Source organism: Panulirus ornatus, chromosome 12, assembly GCF_036320965.1.
Source record: "Panulirus ornatus isolate Po-2019 chromosome 12, ASM3632096v1, whole genome shotgun sequence".
Taxonomy (NCBI): Eukaryota; Metazoa; Arthropoda; class Malacostraca; order Decapoda; family Palinuridae; genus Panulirus; species Panulirus ornatus.
This window is the reverse complement of record NC_092235.1, coordinates 70392912-70406069: the sequence shown is the minus strand read 5'-3', so window position 1 is coordinate 70406069 and position 13158 is coordinate 70392912. Positions and strand designations below refer to the sequence as shown.

At 41.6% G+C, this 13158-nt stretch overlaps 2 protein-coding genes across 2 annotated transcripts in view; both read right to left on the bottom strand.

Moving 5' to 3' along the window:
* Window positions 1–1644, bottom strand: part of AdipoR (adiponectin receptor) — a 45289-nt gene extending 43645 nt beyond the window's left edge. The window contains exon 1 of the mRNA XM_071668251.1: window positions 1277–1644. Within this exon, the coding sequence (XP_071524352.1) occupies window positions 1277–1498 (222 nt within the window). The 5' untranslated portion in view covers window positions 1499–1644. The remainder of the gene's footprint in view (window positions 1–1276) is intronic.
* A 5407-nt stretch (window positions 1645–7051) lies between these two features.
* The window catches only part of LOC139752226 (zinc finger FYVE domain-containing protein 21-like), a 48613-nt gene continuing 42506 nt past the window's right edge, over window positions 7052–13158 (bottom strand). Inside the window, exon 5 of the mRNA XM_071668248.1 lies at window positions 7052–7333. Coding sequence (XP_071524349.1) covers window positions 7268–7333 — 66 coding nt within the window. The 3' untranslated portion in view covers window positions 7052–7267. The remainder of the gene's footprint in view (window positions 7334–13158) is intronic.

Sequence of the window (13158 nt, the reverse complement as noted above, 5' to 3'; positions counted from 1 at the left end):
AAAGTCTATACCTTCAGGCAAGACATTTACATGAATCATGAAGAGAAATAGTATCAGAAAAGAAGGCTGTGGCACTCTGCAGGTCACTTCAACCTAACTGGAGAAGGTACCTTTATCATGTGTCCTCTTATTCCTATTTGGAAATCCAGCCTCTTAATCAGCATCCCACGTGCAGTATCTAATGCTTTCTGGCTGTCCATACAAAAACAACCATCCAAGCCTTCCTTTTTCCCTATGACAGAGCTCACACTCTCATACTATCCATAGAAATCAAACAAGTTTGTTACATATAACTTTTTCTTAAACTGTTTCCCATTTCAGTAATCCCTCTATCAAAGGTATGACAATGAAATGGCACTCTTTGGCTCAACTCCACTCTCTGCCCGTCATGTTTGTAATAAGCACATAAACCAAAGTCCGATATCACCAAGTAAGTGCCACATACCTTTCTGTAGTTTTCCCTGACCACTTCATATGCCAAGATCAGCCCACTTACAGCAAACTGCCTCTTGTGAAACACACTGCTCCAACATGCTCTATCCAGTGCATGTCTCCAACCTGTGTGTGTTCAGAGCCCCAAAATGCAACGCTTCAAATTCTTCCTGTCTCCCCTCTCTCTTGTTCCCTCAACTTTAGATACATATGTCCCCTCCATTTCAGCATAACTGCTAAGATCTCTTAACAAACTCTGCTAACTTCTGTATACTTAATACCAATAAATAACAATTCTAGCGCTATTTAACACATGGTATAAAACCAGAACGATCGCAAAGCCAAGTTATCTACACTTGCATAAGTTACATGACCTGTTCATGTGAGACAAAACTTCCTGGTGCAGCTGAGATGGAAACCCTCCGGTACTCTCCATCCAACAGATGAACACCAAGACAAACTTAGAGCAACTTCCTTTCTTTCCATATCTAATAACTCATCAAGTAGTTGCTGACTGACTTGATCGGGAGCAAGTTAGAAAATATAACTAGTAAAATAGGCAAATGTTCGACAAGATTACATGATTGTCCTACAACACTACCAAACTGTATTTGCTGCGACACCATTCATACATCAGTTGTAATCAATACAATATAGGCTGTATTACTATTATAAACGACAGCTGCAGCGACATACATAAATGGTAAGGTATAATCTTGCCAAGTAGAGTGGCGTACGGCCATCTGGGAAGTAATGATTGCGTCAAGGTCTGCGTTCTTAAGTTGCGTCACCAACCAAGGTTTGGGTTCACAATGGATAAACAAGAAAACCATCCTCCACTCACCTCTTTGGAATCGATAAGAGATTCGTCTTCTGGGGTGCCAGGGAGAGGGCATCCCTCGCTCTCGTCATCACCTGGTACATCTTCATCTAATAATTTACTAAACTCTGGAAATAAGTCGGATTCTAACGTGCCATCTTCGGATAAGTCCTTGTCAACCGTGCTCCCTAAAGTTCTCTTCTTAACCTCAATTCTAGTACCTAAAACCTCATCAAACCCACTCATGATGGCTTTTACTGGCCACCTATATATTTAATTAATATACTAATGTTCAATGATTCATGTAGCACCACTAAAACATTAACAGAAATGAGGAAATTGTTACAGGTTACCAAACCACATCTACACTATATCCATCGAATCAGCTGACTGATCCCGTGGCCTCCGTGTTCTACACATCATAATCAGTTGCCGACAATCACTATATATATATTCTTATATATTCTTTAAAATAACAAGGAAGCGTTCATTAATTTCAACAAATTTATGACATCAAATGAATAGCTTTAAAGTTACATTAACTTCATAATGTACTCAAAAACAAATAGCAAGGCTAGAAAACTTACACAAATAACTAAAGAATATGACTCTGTTTCTACGACTAAGTGGATGGTTCCTTTACACAATAACAAGTTAACTAAAACCGTTATCTCATTATTATAACAAAAGCTATTTCTTGTAGGTTATGATGCAATGAGATCCATTTTTCATTGTGGCATGATAGCATACTAAAAAATATTGACCAACGTACTAGTATCTCTATAGCCTCAACAAAAATGAAATACCTTTCTCTTATTTCATTCTCAGAAAAAGATATTCAAAATAATATGTACGAAAGTTGTCACCGGGGAAAACGTAAAAACCAATATCTACAGTCTTTTGCAGGACAATGTAGGTGCTTCATAGAAAAAATATTCATATAAATGATACAATGTCACCAGTGTGTCTGTACGATTTTATATTTCTCCCAACGATGGAATTTTATGGTGTATAGTTAAATTCATAATACATAACCTAGAAGTGGACAGCCATTGTTAGAAGCCACCACTGTGTTGTGGTGACGTTCTCATCCCCCAACAACCAAGTTAACGCCAACCCAACCAATAACCTTGGCTTCCACGCGAGAGCCAAACATTATCTTATGGTAACGCCAGACACATCACAACACGCACTAGCTAAAATAATGAAAGGAAAAGAAATACGTAACCATTACTTCTTTCTATTCTAAGGTAATGAAAACAATGATAAAAGTGACAATAGTTGCCGTTTTATTATTATTATTATTATTATTATTATTATTATTATTATTATTATCATTATTATTATAACCGACAGATATTCAGGAAAACGAGAACATTAACATGAAACATTCATTTTCCTCCCTGTGCAACCTGACAGCATCAGTACCCCACCCAACCCAGTGTGCTGCTGTCATCCTCAACCGTGGCCAGTGTAACATGGCCCGTGTGTCGTTATCATACTCCATACATCACCATTCACAGTTCCAGTGCTCACTACACTTGGCCCCTTGTTCCAATGAATTCTTTGTTCCTCAAACTTCTGTGTGCCCTCCCGCTCCCCGATCCTCCCATGTAACTATTCTATTTCAGTAGGTTTTCACTCCTCGATCTTCCTCATATCTCTCATTAGTTTTCTCATTTCCACTATGGCGTGTAAGATGATCCACCTCACATGTTGTGATGTATCTCCTTCAGAGAAGATTAAATGGTGTTATATGGGATTCTCTGTCTTTCAGGCCCACTTCTCCCTTAATCGTATATAGCTCCCTTTATTTCAACGTATGTTACTTCTACTAGCTTTAGCCCTTGAGAACTATCTTGTCATACATATCTTGTAAATTCCATCTCATTTCGGATTAACAAGCAGAGAAGCTATTGACCTTTTGGTTAGGGTACCTGTGGATTGGCCCTCCCTGACACTGGGCTATATTCTCCCTCCACTGTTAGTGAAAGATGTATTCAGCCGCTCTTCTCCCTACAACCCATGGCATGGATAATGAACGGGCCTAGGCTATATCCACCCAACATAATGATTACTTTCTTCCTTATCCGTACGGATGTACAAGCACTGTCGACGTTGACTTATGATGGCGGGTTGATATAATGTTTCTGCCTGTGTTAGGGTAGAATACTGTCTTCTGATGGGGGAGCAGCCGCGCTCCTCTTCCTGTAAACTATTTTTATTTTATTTATCTTTGCTTTGTCGCTGTCTCCGGCGTTAACGAGGTAGCGCAAGGAAAACGAAAGAATGGCCCAACCCACCCACATACACATGTATATACATACACGTCCACACACGCAAATGCCAAACATTTACACCCGTCAATACGATAGCCTCGACAGTACCACTCTCAGAGACCTCCTACCACAGGAAGAGTCACTAATTACTATTATGTCACCAACAACTTGTACATAGTATTTTGGGTGTAATTCATGTAAGCTACCCAGGCTTTGATGGGTACCACGTTAAGTCTCATTGTCATGAACCTATCCCACATGTCTCGGTATCACTAGCCATATCGTATTCTGCCAGACACCAGTGCCTATGTACTTAGTGTCGGCGAATGGTCTTGCTACTAGACTTGTCGATCCATTGGGCGTAATGAATTACTTGAAAAAGTAAGATGACTTGTGCCTTTCTTCCATACATTACTAGTGGTACTAACACTCAATCACTACACTTTACTCTCGGATGCCACAGTTTACTCAGACACCACCTCTCCATCAATCGATATGATTATACAAAAGAACGACAATTTGTCTCATTGAAACGCTAAAATCTTTTACTGATATTTTCCCTCACTTCCTCAATCGTACTTTTACTTTCATTCACTTTGATGACCATCTTTCTCCACATATGACCACAGTGACCTACCATTCTGCCTAGCATGGCTAACAACACAGCATCATCTGTATATAATAACTGTGCCAATGTCCACACTGCCCCCACCTTACCCTCGTCTTACTTGACAAACCATCCACAAAAAACAAAAATTATCACAACCTGGACGTACTTCGGTCACTCACTACCGTATACTCTCATAAGAACATTCCTCTTATTCTAAAAGGTCTTATCATTCAGAAATCTTGTATGCACACCATGCTTGTTTACTTTCGTACATTTTTTTCCATAAATCCTTCATATACCATTTTTTCTTTCCAACTTTCTCCATTACTTCTTTAATTGGACACATCTGTTGTATACCCACCCCAAGCCTGACTTGATCCTCCGTAACAAGGCTTTCATTAAAGCTCTTTAAGGCGACCACTCAATGACCCACCATAAACCTTGCCAGCCATATTACGCAAACATTCCCCTGTGGTTTTCACACTGTAGCTACTCCCTGTACTGTATCTTGATACAGTGAGAGTCACTACCCTCGCCCAGTCATCAGATACACTGCGTAGCCACACGTCATCTCTCGCTGTCTTATCTACTCAACTTTCCCATCTTATGAATCATATCTTGGTTTTCCTCACCTTTGTAGAATCGTCCTCCTCCTGCCTGTTCCACGCCAGTAGCCGACAATCGAAAACTGAAATGAATCACAAACAAAACGTATTTGCAGAGAGGAGAGTAGCTTAGAAATTGGACATACACAAGATTCCAAGCTCTTATGTACTTTAGCGATCAGAAACATTAAATCCGTCAAGTCAAGAGGCTCTGATGTACCTCAGAACACTGAAACTCAACCGACACAGCGCTTCCCATCACCAAAATATTCAAGAGCTCATCACTTAAAGAGAGGTGAAACTACCAGATCATTGGATTTGATTCGATTATTTTGTGGAATTTATAGGGCATTAAGTTCTTGTGGTTATTAAGCGCTTTTTAATTCGAAAAAGTTATTTAAAACCTTAAAGTAATTTACATTGAATTATGACTAAAAACTTGCACCAGTAATACGAATTTTCAATAAAGGAAGTTTTAAAATACACTTCGAATTGTCCTATTAATCTTACTTCGGTTATATGTAAAATCTAGGAAACAAAAGTTAAGGATGAATATGTAAATTTGAAGATGGTAATAAAATAATAACTTTGTGAACACGAGTCAAGTTCCTAACCTTTTCAGTTGTCTAAAACCCTTGACCTCAGTGTACGGCTTTACGTACCCCCTCTCAATGGTGAAGATTTTATTAGTTTAATTTGTTTATTTCTATATTTCTACTTCAAAATACTTCTCTGAACTAGCTGTAGACCTTAGTCGCTCATTTCACTATCTACCTAAATTTTACCCTCTTCGAAGTATACCGTGATCTATAGACCATCCCCAAGAATGAAGACAATTTTATGCCCATATAACTATCGCCCCAAAACTTTCACTTCTGTATCTCCAAAAATCCCTCCTGACTTCCATGATATCATATGACCTTGCACCTCGTAGCGGAAGCCCTGCTATTTTCCCACCTTTTGTCTTCCTGTATTAGAATTTTTAATGAATCTTGAGTCATGGCTCTCGACATTACTAAATCCTTTGATAAGGTACAGCACAAGTCTTTGCTGACCAGACTTCATTTCCTTAGCTTTCCCACTTCTTTCTTTTCTCTTACGTACAGTTTCCTTTCCGTCGTTCTATTGCAGTAGTCATACGTGGAGTGACTTCTGCTTATCCTGTCAGCAGTCGTATCTCTCTGGGTTCTGTCTTTCGCTAATGTTCATTTTTGCTCTCCATTAACAATCTTTGTTCGTCTCTAATTCTGTTCATTCGCACGACGCATCGGCTCTACATTGAACGCTCTTTCCTGTCCTTTTTCTTTCAGATAGTCGTTTTTCCTTTTTCTTTTTTTTATCCTAGTTACCATATTTCATCTCTTAATTAGGACCCTAACAAAATTTCTGATAGAGGAAACAGTAGCCTGATTAAATTCGGCAGTGCGAAAGCACACTCTCTATATCTCTTTTTAGATCTAAATAGCTTCCAACTGCCAAATTTCAAAACATGTATATTTCCAATGAACTGTTATTTCACACATCCATGGGGCATCATTGTCTAGTATAAGTAATCCTCACATACCTGTGGTGGCGCTTCCACCACTTTTTAACCGTAATGGACTTATTAGCTCTCTTCTTGTCACCTCTCTTCAACTACACCTTTCCGTCCGTCATGGTGATGCTTCTCTTTCTTTTGGAGGTATAACTTCGACTGTCTGCGTGTGTTCCAGCCCCTGAGACCTGGACTAGCGGCACGTGAATGGCTACCTCTTCCCATAGTTTCTGGGAGCAGACCAACCACAGAGCATTAGCTATTATACCTCATTCTTTCCTTAAACAACAAAGCTGAGAAATTCTTTTACGTAATGCCCTTGACTTATAACCTTTCCAAGAAGTGAGTCTACTAACACCTAAGATCAAAGTTTAATTCCCCGTGTATTTTCGTATTACAATAATAAACTTGTAACGTTTTTGACTGACTTGACTTCCATTGGGGAATACTTTTGCTAGTACCATGGCGGCTGAGAGAGAGAGAGAGAGAGAGAGAGAGAGAGAGAGAGAGAGAGAGAGAGAGAGAGAGAGAGAGAGAGAGAGAGAGAGAGAGAGAGAGAAGCCATACATAATCTAAGGAGGATATGATATGAGTTTTGTACTACCATCAGACGTACATTAACCCGACCTATGTGATTCATCAGTCAAACGTCCATCCCTACAGCTGCCGTACAAGTGCCAAGTTTGGAGAGCTATCCTTGTACCCTGCAACCCTTAACAACATACACATTTAAAAAGATGGTTTTTCATTTTATTTACCAAATGAGGTTCAAACATCGTGTCCCGCTGTGATAACGTAAAGCGAGCCAAGATACATCCAGACTGATCGATATGAGAAAGTATGAGAGGATAAGCTTATACCGAGATCCTCTTTGGTGACATCAAATGGACATTGTGACAGGATAATGTGCTCCAACATCCAACTTCTACCACATAATCCCTCATGTATCAGAACTCCACCATACACGTTGCTCCACAAACAGGATCTCTAGACACTTTGATGTTGTGGCCCCACCCTAGCTAGGTTATGCATACACTCCAGCGTTTGCTCCCGCTGCAAATGAAAAAGCAACATGTGAACTTTGTCTTCAGAATTATCCTCACACCCTACAACATAAGTACTTGACTGTCCTAAAATCAGTACTTCAAAAATAATTCCTACCATGTATAGAATATGTGTAAGCATTTCATCCACAAAATAGTTTTGGCGTTGACCCTTGAGCAGTAAACTAATCTGCTTAATGTTGATAGTTTACTTATCAAGTAATGTTATGTAATTCGCACATATTGACACTTCCTGAAGTACATAGAGTTACATAACTGCACAGATCACACAGACCTAAAGTCCAAACAAGGTGATTTGGCCTTAACATTACCGAAAAAGATGCAGTCACCTGAAAAGCAGTAGAAGGAAAGGATGCACTCAAATACACAATAAATCTTCTGCTTCATGAGAAAGCAAAACATTCCTCAGCTGTTAGTCAGAGGGCCAGCTGATACTACATCTTCCTTGAAACACAACACTAAACCCAGGAAGAATATTGATATTAGTTTAGCGACCAGGGCCTCTGAGACGAATTTAATCAGGGGGTACAAAGTTTCTTTCGGGTTCCCTTCCCTTCTCCATTTTATCCCCTACGGTTTAATGCCATGAACTGTAAGGCCAAAAATGGTATAGCAGATGAGAGAGGGGTGGACTGCTGCTAGTCTTCAGTATATGCAAACATATTCTGAGATCCCACGATATTCCCAGGCCCGGGTACGTTGTACCATCAGCACTCGCCTCTCACTAGCCGTGTAGGCCACTAATAACCAACAAGAAAACAAACATTGTTTTCTTAGGCAAAATCAGACTAGCATGTCTGGCTAGCAGCATGAGTATTCACTGATGAGTTTGGCGAGCAGCATTAGGTCCTTACTGGTGGGTCTGGTTAACAGCATGAGCCAGTCATGGTCTGGTTGGTAGCATGAGACATTCTCTGGTGGGTCTGGTTAGCAGCATAAGGCACTCATTGGTGGATCTGGTAAGCAGCATAAGGCACTCATTGGTGGGTTTGGTTAGCAGCATAATGCACTCATTGGTGGGTTTAGTTAGCAGCATAAGGCACTCATTGATGGGTCTGGTTAGCAGCATAAGGCACTCATTGGTGGGTCTGGTTAGCAGCATAAGACACACTGGTGGGTCTGGTTAGCAGTATAAGACACACTGGTGGGTCTGGCTGGCAGTATAAGACACACTGGTGGGTCTGGCTGGCAGCATAAGACACACTGGTGGGTCTGGTTAGCAGTATAAGACACACTGGTGGGTATGGTTAGCAGCATAAGACACACTGGTGGGTCTGGTTAGCAGTATAAGGCACACACTTTTCTTTCTCCCCCTTTGACCGCCCCCCCCCCCCCTCAAATCTAGCCCGCACACAGCTTCTGGCCTCCAATATAGTCGAGACCCATGACCTCGCTCTCCAGAACATGTGGTTATTAACTCACTGGTGGGGCTGGTTAGCATCATGAGGTATTCATTAATGAGTATGGCTAACAGCGTGACTGTTGGATCTGGTTAGGAGCGTGAGATACTGGCGAGTCTGGCAAGTAGCATTGGCCACTCATTGGTGGGTCTAGTAGTTAGAGGCATCAGATACTCAGTGGTGGGTCTGGTTAGCACATGAGACATTCACTGACGAGCCTGGCAAGCAGCATTTGGGCACTCACAGGTGGGTCTGGTCGGAAGCATCAGGTACTCATTGGTGGGTCTTGTTAGCAGCATGAGGCAGTCACTGGTGGGTCTGGTTAGGAGCATGAAACATTCACTGATGAATTTGACTGGTGATGAACCAAGCAGGATAAGTTTCAGATGGTTTGCCATCCTTACCAGGATTCTCCCATATGGCAACCTTCCAACCTTACCAGGATCCTCCCGTGAGGCCAACTTCCAACCTTACCATGATTCTTCCATGTGGCCACCTTCCAACTTATCAGGGACTACCATGTGGCCACCTTCCAACCTTACTAGGATCCTTCCATGTGGCCACCTTTCAACCTTACCAGGATCTCCCATGTAGTCACCCTCCAACTTTATCCGAGGTTTCCGTGTGACCACCTTCAAATCTTATCAATCCTCCCATGTAGCCATCTTCCAACCTTACAAGGGGCCTCCCATGTGCCTATCTTCCAACCCTACCAGGGGCTACCCTTGTATCCACCTTTCAATCTTACCAGAGGCACCCGTGTGGCCACCTTTCAACCTTATCAGGGGCCTCCTGTGTGGCCACCTTCCAACCTTACTAGGTGCCTCCCATGTGGCCAATTTCCAATCTTATCAGAGTGAATGATGAAGTGAGGAGATGATCAGAGTCCTTTGGACTGTTGAATGCATTTAATGATACAATAGCAAATGTAGAGTGTTTGGGTTAGGGTGGTATGTGAAGCGATAGTCATGGAGAGTAGTTTGATGAGGTAAGTATAGGTGGAGACACCCTTGCCTAAGATGAAATGTGGCAAGGCAACTGGAGTTGGTGGTATTGCAGTTGAATTTCATTAGAAAATGGGATGACTGTGTTGTTGTTGGTTACTTAGGATCTTCATTGCATGTACAGATCATGGTGAAGTGCCTGAGGATTGGTAAAAGCATTTATATTGCCATTGTATAAAGGCATGGGGAACAAAGGTGAATATTCAGACTACAGAGGTCTAAGTTCATTGAATGAGCCGGGTAAGCTATATGGGAGAGTGGCGATTGAGAGGGTGAAGGTATGTACAGAGCATCAGACTGCGAAGGAATAATGTAGATTCCAAAGTGGTAAAGAATGTGTGAATCAGATGCTTACTTTGAATAATATGTTAGTAACACCTAGAGAAAAAGGATTTGTATGTAGCATCTATAGATCTGGAGAAAGCACATAACTGGGTTGATAGAGATGCCCTGTGGAAGATCTTAAGAATATATGGTGTGGGAGGTATGCTGCTTGAGGAAATAAGTTTTTATCAAGGATGTAAGGCATGTGTAAAAGTAGGAAGGGAGGAAAGTGAGTGGTTTTGGATGAAGGTCCATCTGTGGCAGGAGAGTGATGTTTTATTTGCTTATGGATGGGGTGGTGAGGGAGGTAAATGCAAAAGTGTAGGATAGAGGGACAAGTATGCTGTCTGCAGGGGATGAAGGCAATTCGGAAGTGATTCGCTCGTTTGCTGACATAGCAGTCATGGCAGATTTGAGTGAGAAACTGCAGAAGTTGGTGATTGAGTTTGGAAGAGGGTGCGAAAGGAAAAAGTTGAGAGTAAATGTAAATAAAAGTGGTTACTAGATTTACCAGGGCAAAGGGACAGGTTACATTAGGTGTGAGTTTGAGTGATCAGGCCCCCGATCATTCAAAAACTTTTTCACTTCGTCCTTCCATCTCTCAATTTGTTCTCTCCATTCTCCTTGTTCCTTTCACTTCTGACATATATATTCCCTTTGTCAACCTTTCCTCACTCATTCTCTCCATATGTCCAAACCATTTCAGTCAACCTATCCTCACTCATTCTCTCCATATGTCCAGACCATTTCAGCACACCCTTGTCAGCTCTCTCAACCACACTCTTTTTATTACCAAAACTCTCTCCTACCTTTTCATTACATATTTGACCAAAATATGCCATGCCATATATTGTCCTCAAACATTTTTTTTTTTTTTTTTTTTTGCCACTGTCTCCCGTGTTTGCGAGGTAGAGCAAGGAAACAGACGAAAGAAATGGCCCAACCCACCCCCATACACATGTATATACATACGTCCACACATGCAAATATACATACCTACACAGCTTTCCATGGTTTACCCCAGACGCTTCACATGCCTTGATTCAATCCACTGACAGCACGTCAACCCCGGTATACCACATCGCTCCAATTCACTCTATTCCTTGCCCTCCTTTCACCCTCCTGCATGTTCAGGCCCCGACCACACAAAATCTTTTTCACTCCATCTTTCCACCTCCAATTTGGTCTCCCTCTTCTCCTCGTTCCCTCCACCTCCGACACATATATCCTCTTGGTCAATCTTTCCTCACTCATTCTCTCCATGTGCCCAAACCATTTCAAAACACCCTCTTCTGCTCTCTCAACCACGCTCTTTTTATTTCCACACATCTCTCTTACCCTTACGTTACTCACTCGATCAAACCACCTCACACCACACATTGTCCTCAAACATCTCATTTCCAGCACATCCATCCTCCTGCGCACAACTCTATCCATAGCCCACGCCTCGCAACCATACAACATTGTTGGAACCACTATTCCTTCAAACATACCCATTTTTGCTTTCTGAGATAATGTTCTCGACTTCCACACATTCTTCAAGACTCCCAGAATTTTCGCCCCCTCCCCCACCCTATGATCCACTTCCGCTTCCATGGTTCCATCCGCTGCCAGATCCACTCCCAGATATCTAAAACACTTCACTTCCTCCAGTTTTTCTCCATTCAAACTCACCTCCCAATTGACTTGACCCTCAACCCTACTGTACCTAATAACCTTGCTCTTATTCACATTTACTCTTTTTTGTATAGCCTTATCTATATCCCATGCCTTGCAACCATATAATATTGTTGGGACTACAATACCTTCAAACATGCCCATTTTTGCCCTCCCAGATAACTTTCAGATGACTTTCTCTCTTTCCACACATTCTTCAGCACTTCCAGAACCTTCAACCCCTTGCCCATCCAATGACTCACTTCAGCTCCCATCTTTTCATTGACTGCCATGTCCATTCCCATGTTTCTAAAGCACATCACTTCCTCCACATTTTCTCCATTCAAACTCATTTCCCAACTGACCTGTCCCTAAACCCAAATAAACCTAAAAACCTTTTATTCATTTTAGTCCCGACTGTTTCCTGTTATACACTCTCTGAAACTCAGCCACCAATTTCTGCTGTTTGTTACTTGAATCTGCCGCCAGTGCTGTATCATCAGCAAACAAATGACTCCCTTCCCAGGCCATCTCATCCTTTACAGACTGCAAGCTTGCCCCTCTCTCCAAAACTCTTGCATTTACCTCCATATCGCTCCAACCATAAACAAACTGAACAACCATGGTGACATCACACCTTTGCCACAGACCAACCTTCACTCACCTCTTTTTCTACTCACACACATGCCTTCCACTCTTAGCAAAAAATTCTAACCGCTTCTAGGAGCTTTTCATCCACACCATAAACTTTTGCCTTAAAAGTGTTAGGAGATATCATTGTAAAACCTTCCACGGGACATCTCTATCAACCCTCTCATATGCTTTCTCCAATTCCATAGACATGACTTACAAATCCATCTGTTTCTCATTAATTTTCTCACATACATTATATGGGAGGGTATTGATTGAGAGGGTGAAGGGATGTACAGAGCATCAGATTGGGGAAGAGCAGTGTGGTTTCAGAAGTGGTAGAAGATGTGTGGATCAGGTGTTTGCTTTGAAGAATGTATGTGAGAAATACTTAGAAAAACAAATAGATTTGTATGTGGCATTTATGGATCTGGAGAAGGCATATGATTAGAGTTGATAGAGATGCTTTGTGGAAGGTATTAAGAGTATATGGTGTGGGAGGTAAGTTGCTAGAAGCAGTGAAATTTCTTATCGAGGATGTAAGGCATGTGTGCGAGAAGGAAGAGAGGAAAGTGACAGAGAAAAGAGAGATGTTTGGCCAATACTTATAGGGAAGTAGTGTAAATGATTTGGAGAGACATTTGCTGGTACTTAAGGAAAGGAGTGTGCATACTTTAGGGGTGCGTGGTCTCCATGGATGTGTAACTTGTTTATGGATGGGGTTGTTAGGGAGGTGAATGCAAGAGTTTTGGAGAGAGGGTAAAGTATGCAGTCTCTCGTGGATGAGAGGGCTTGGGAAG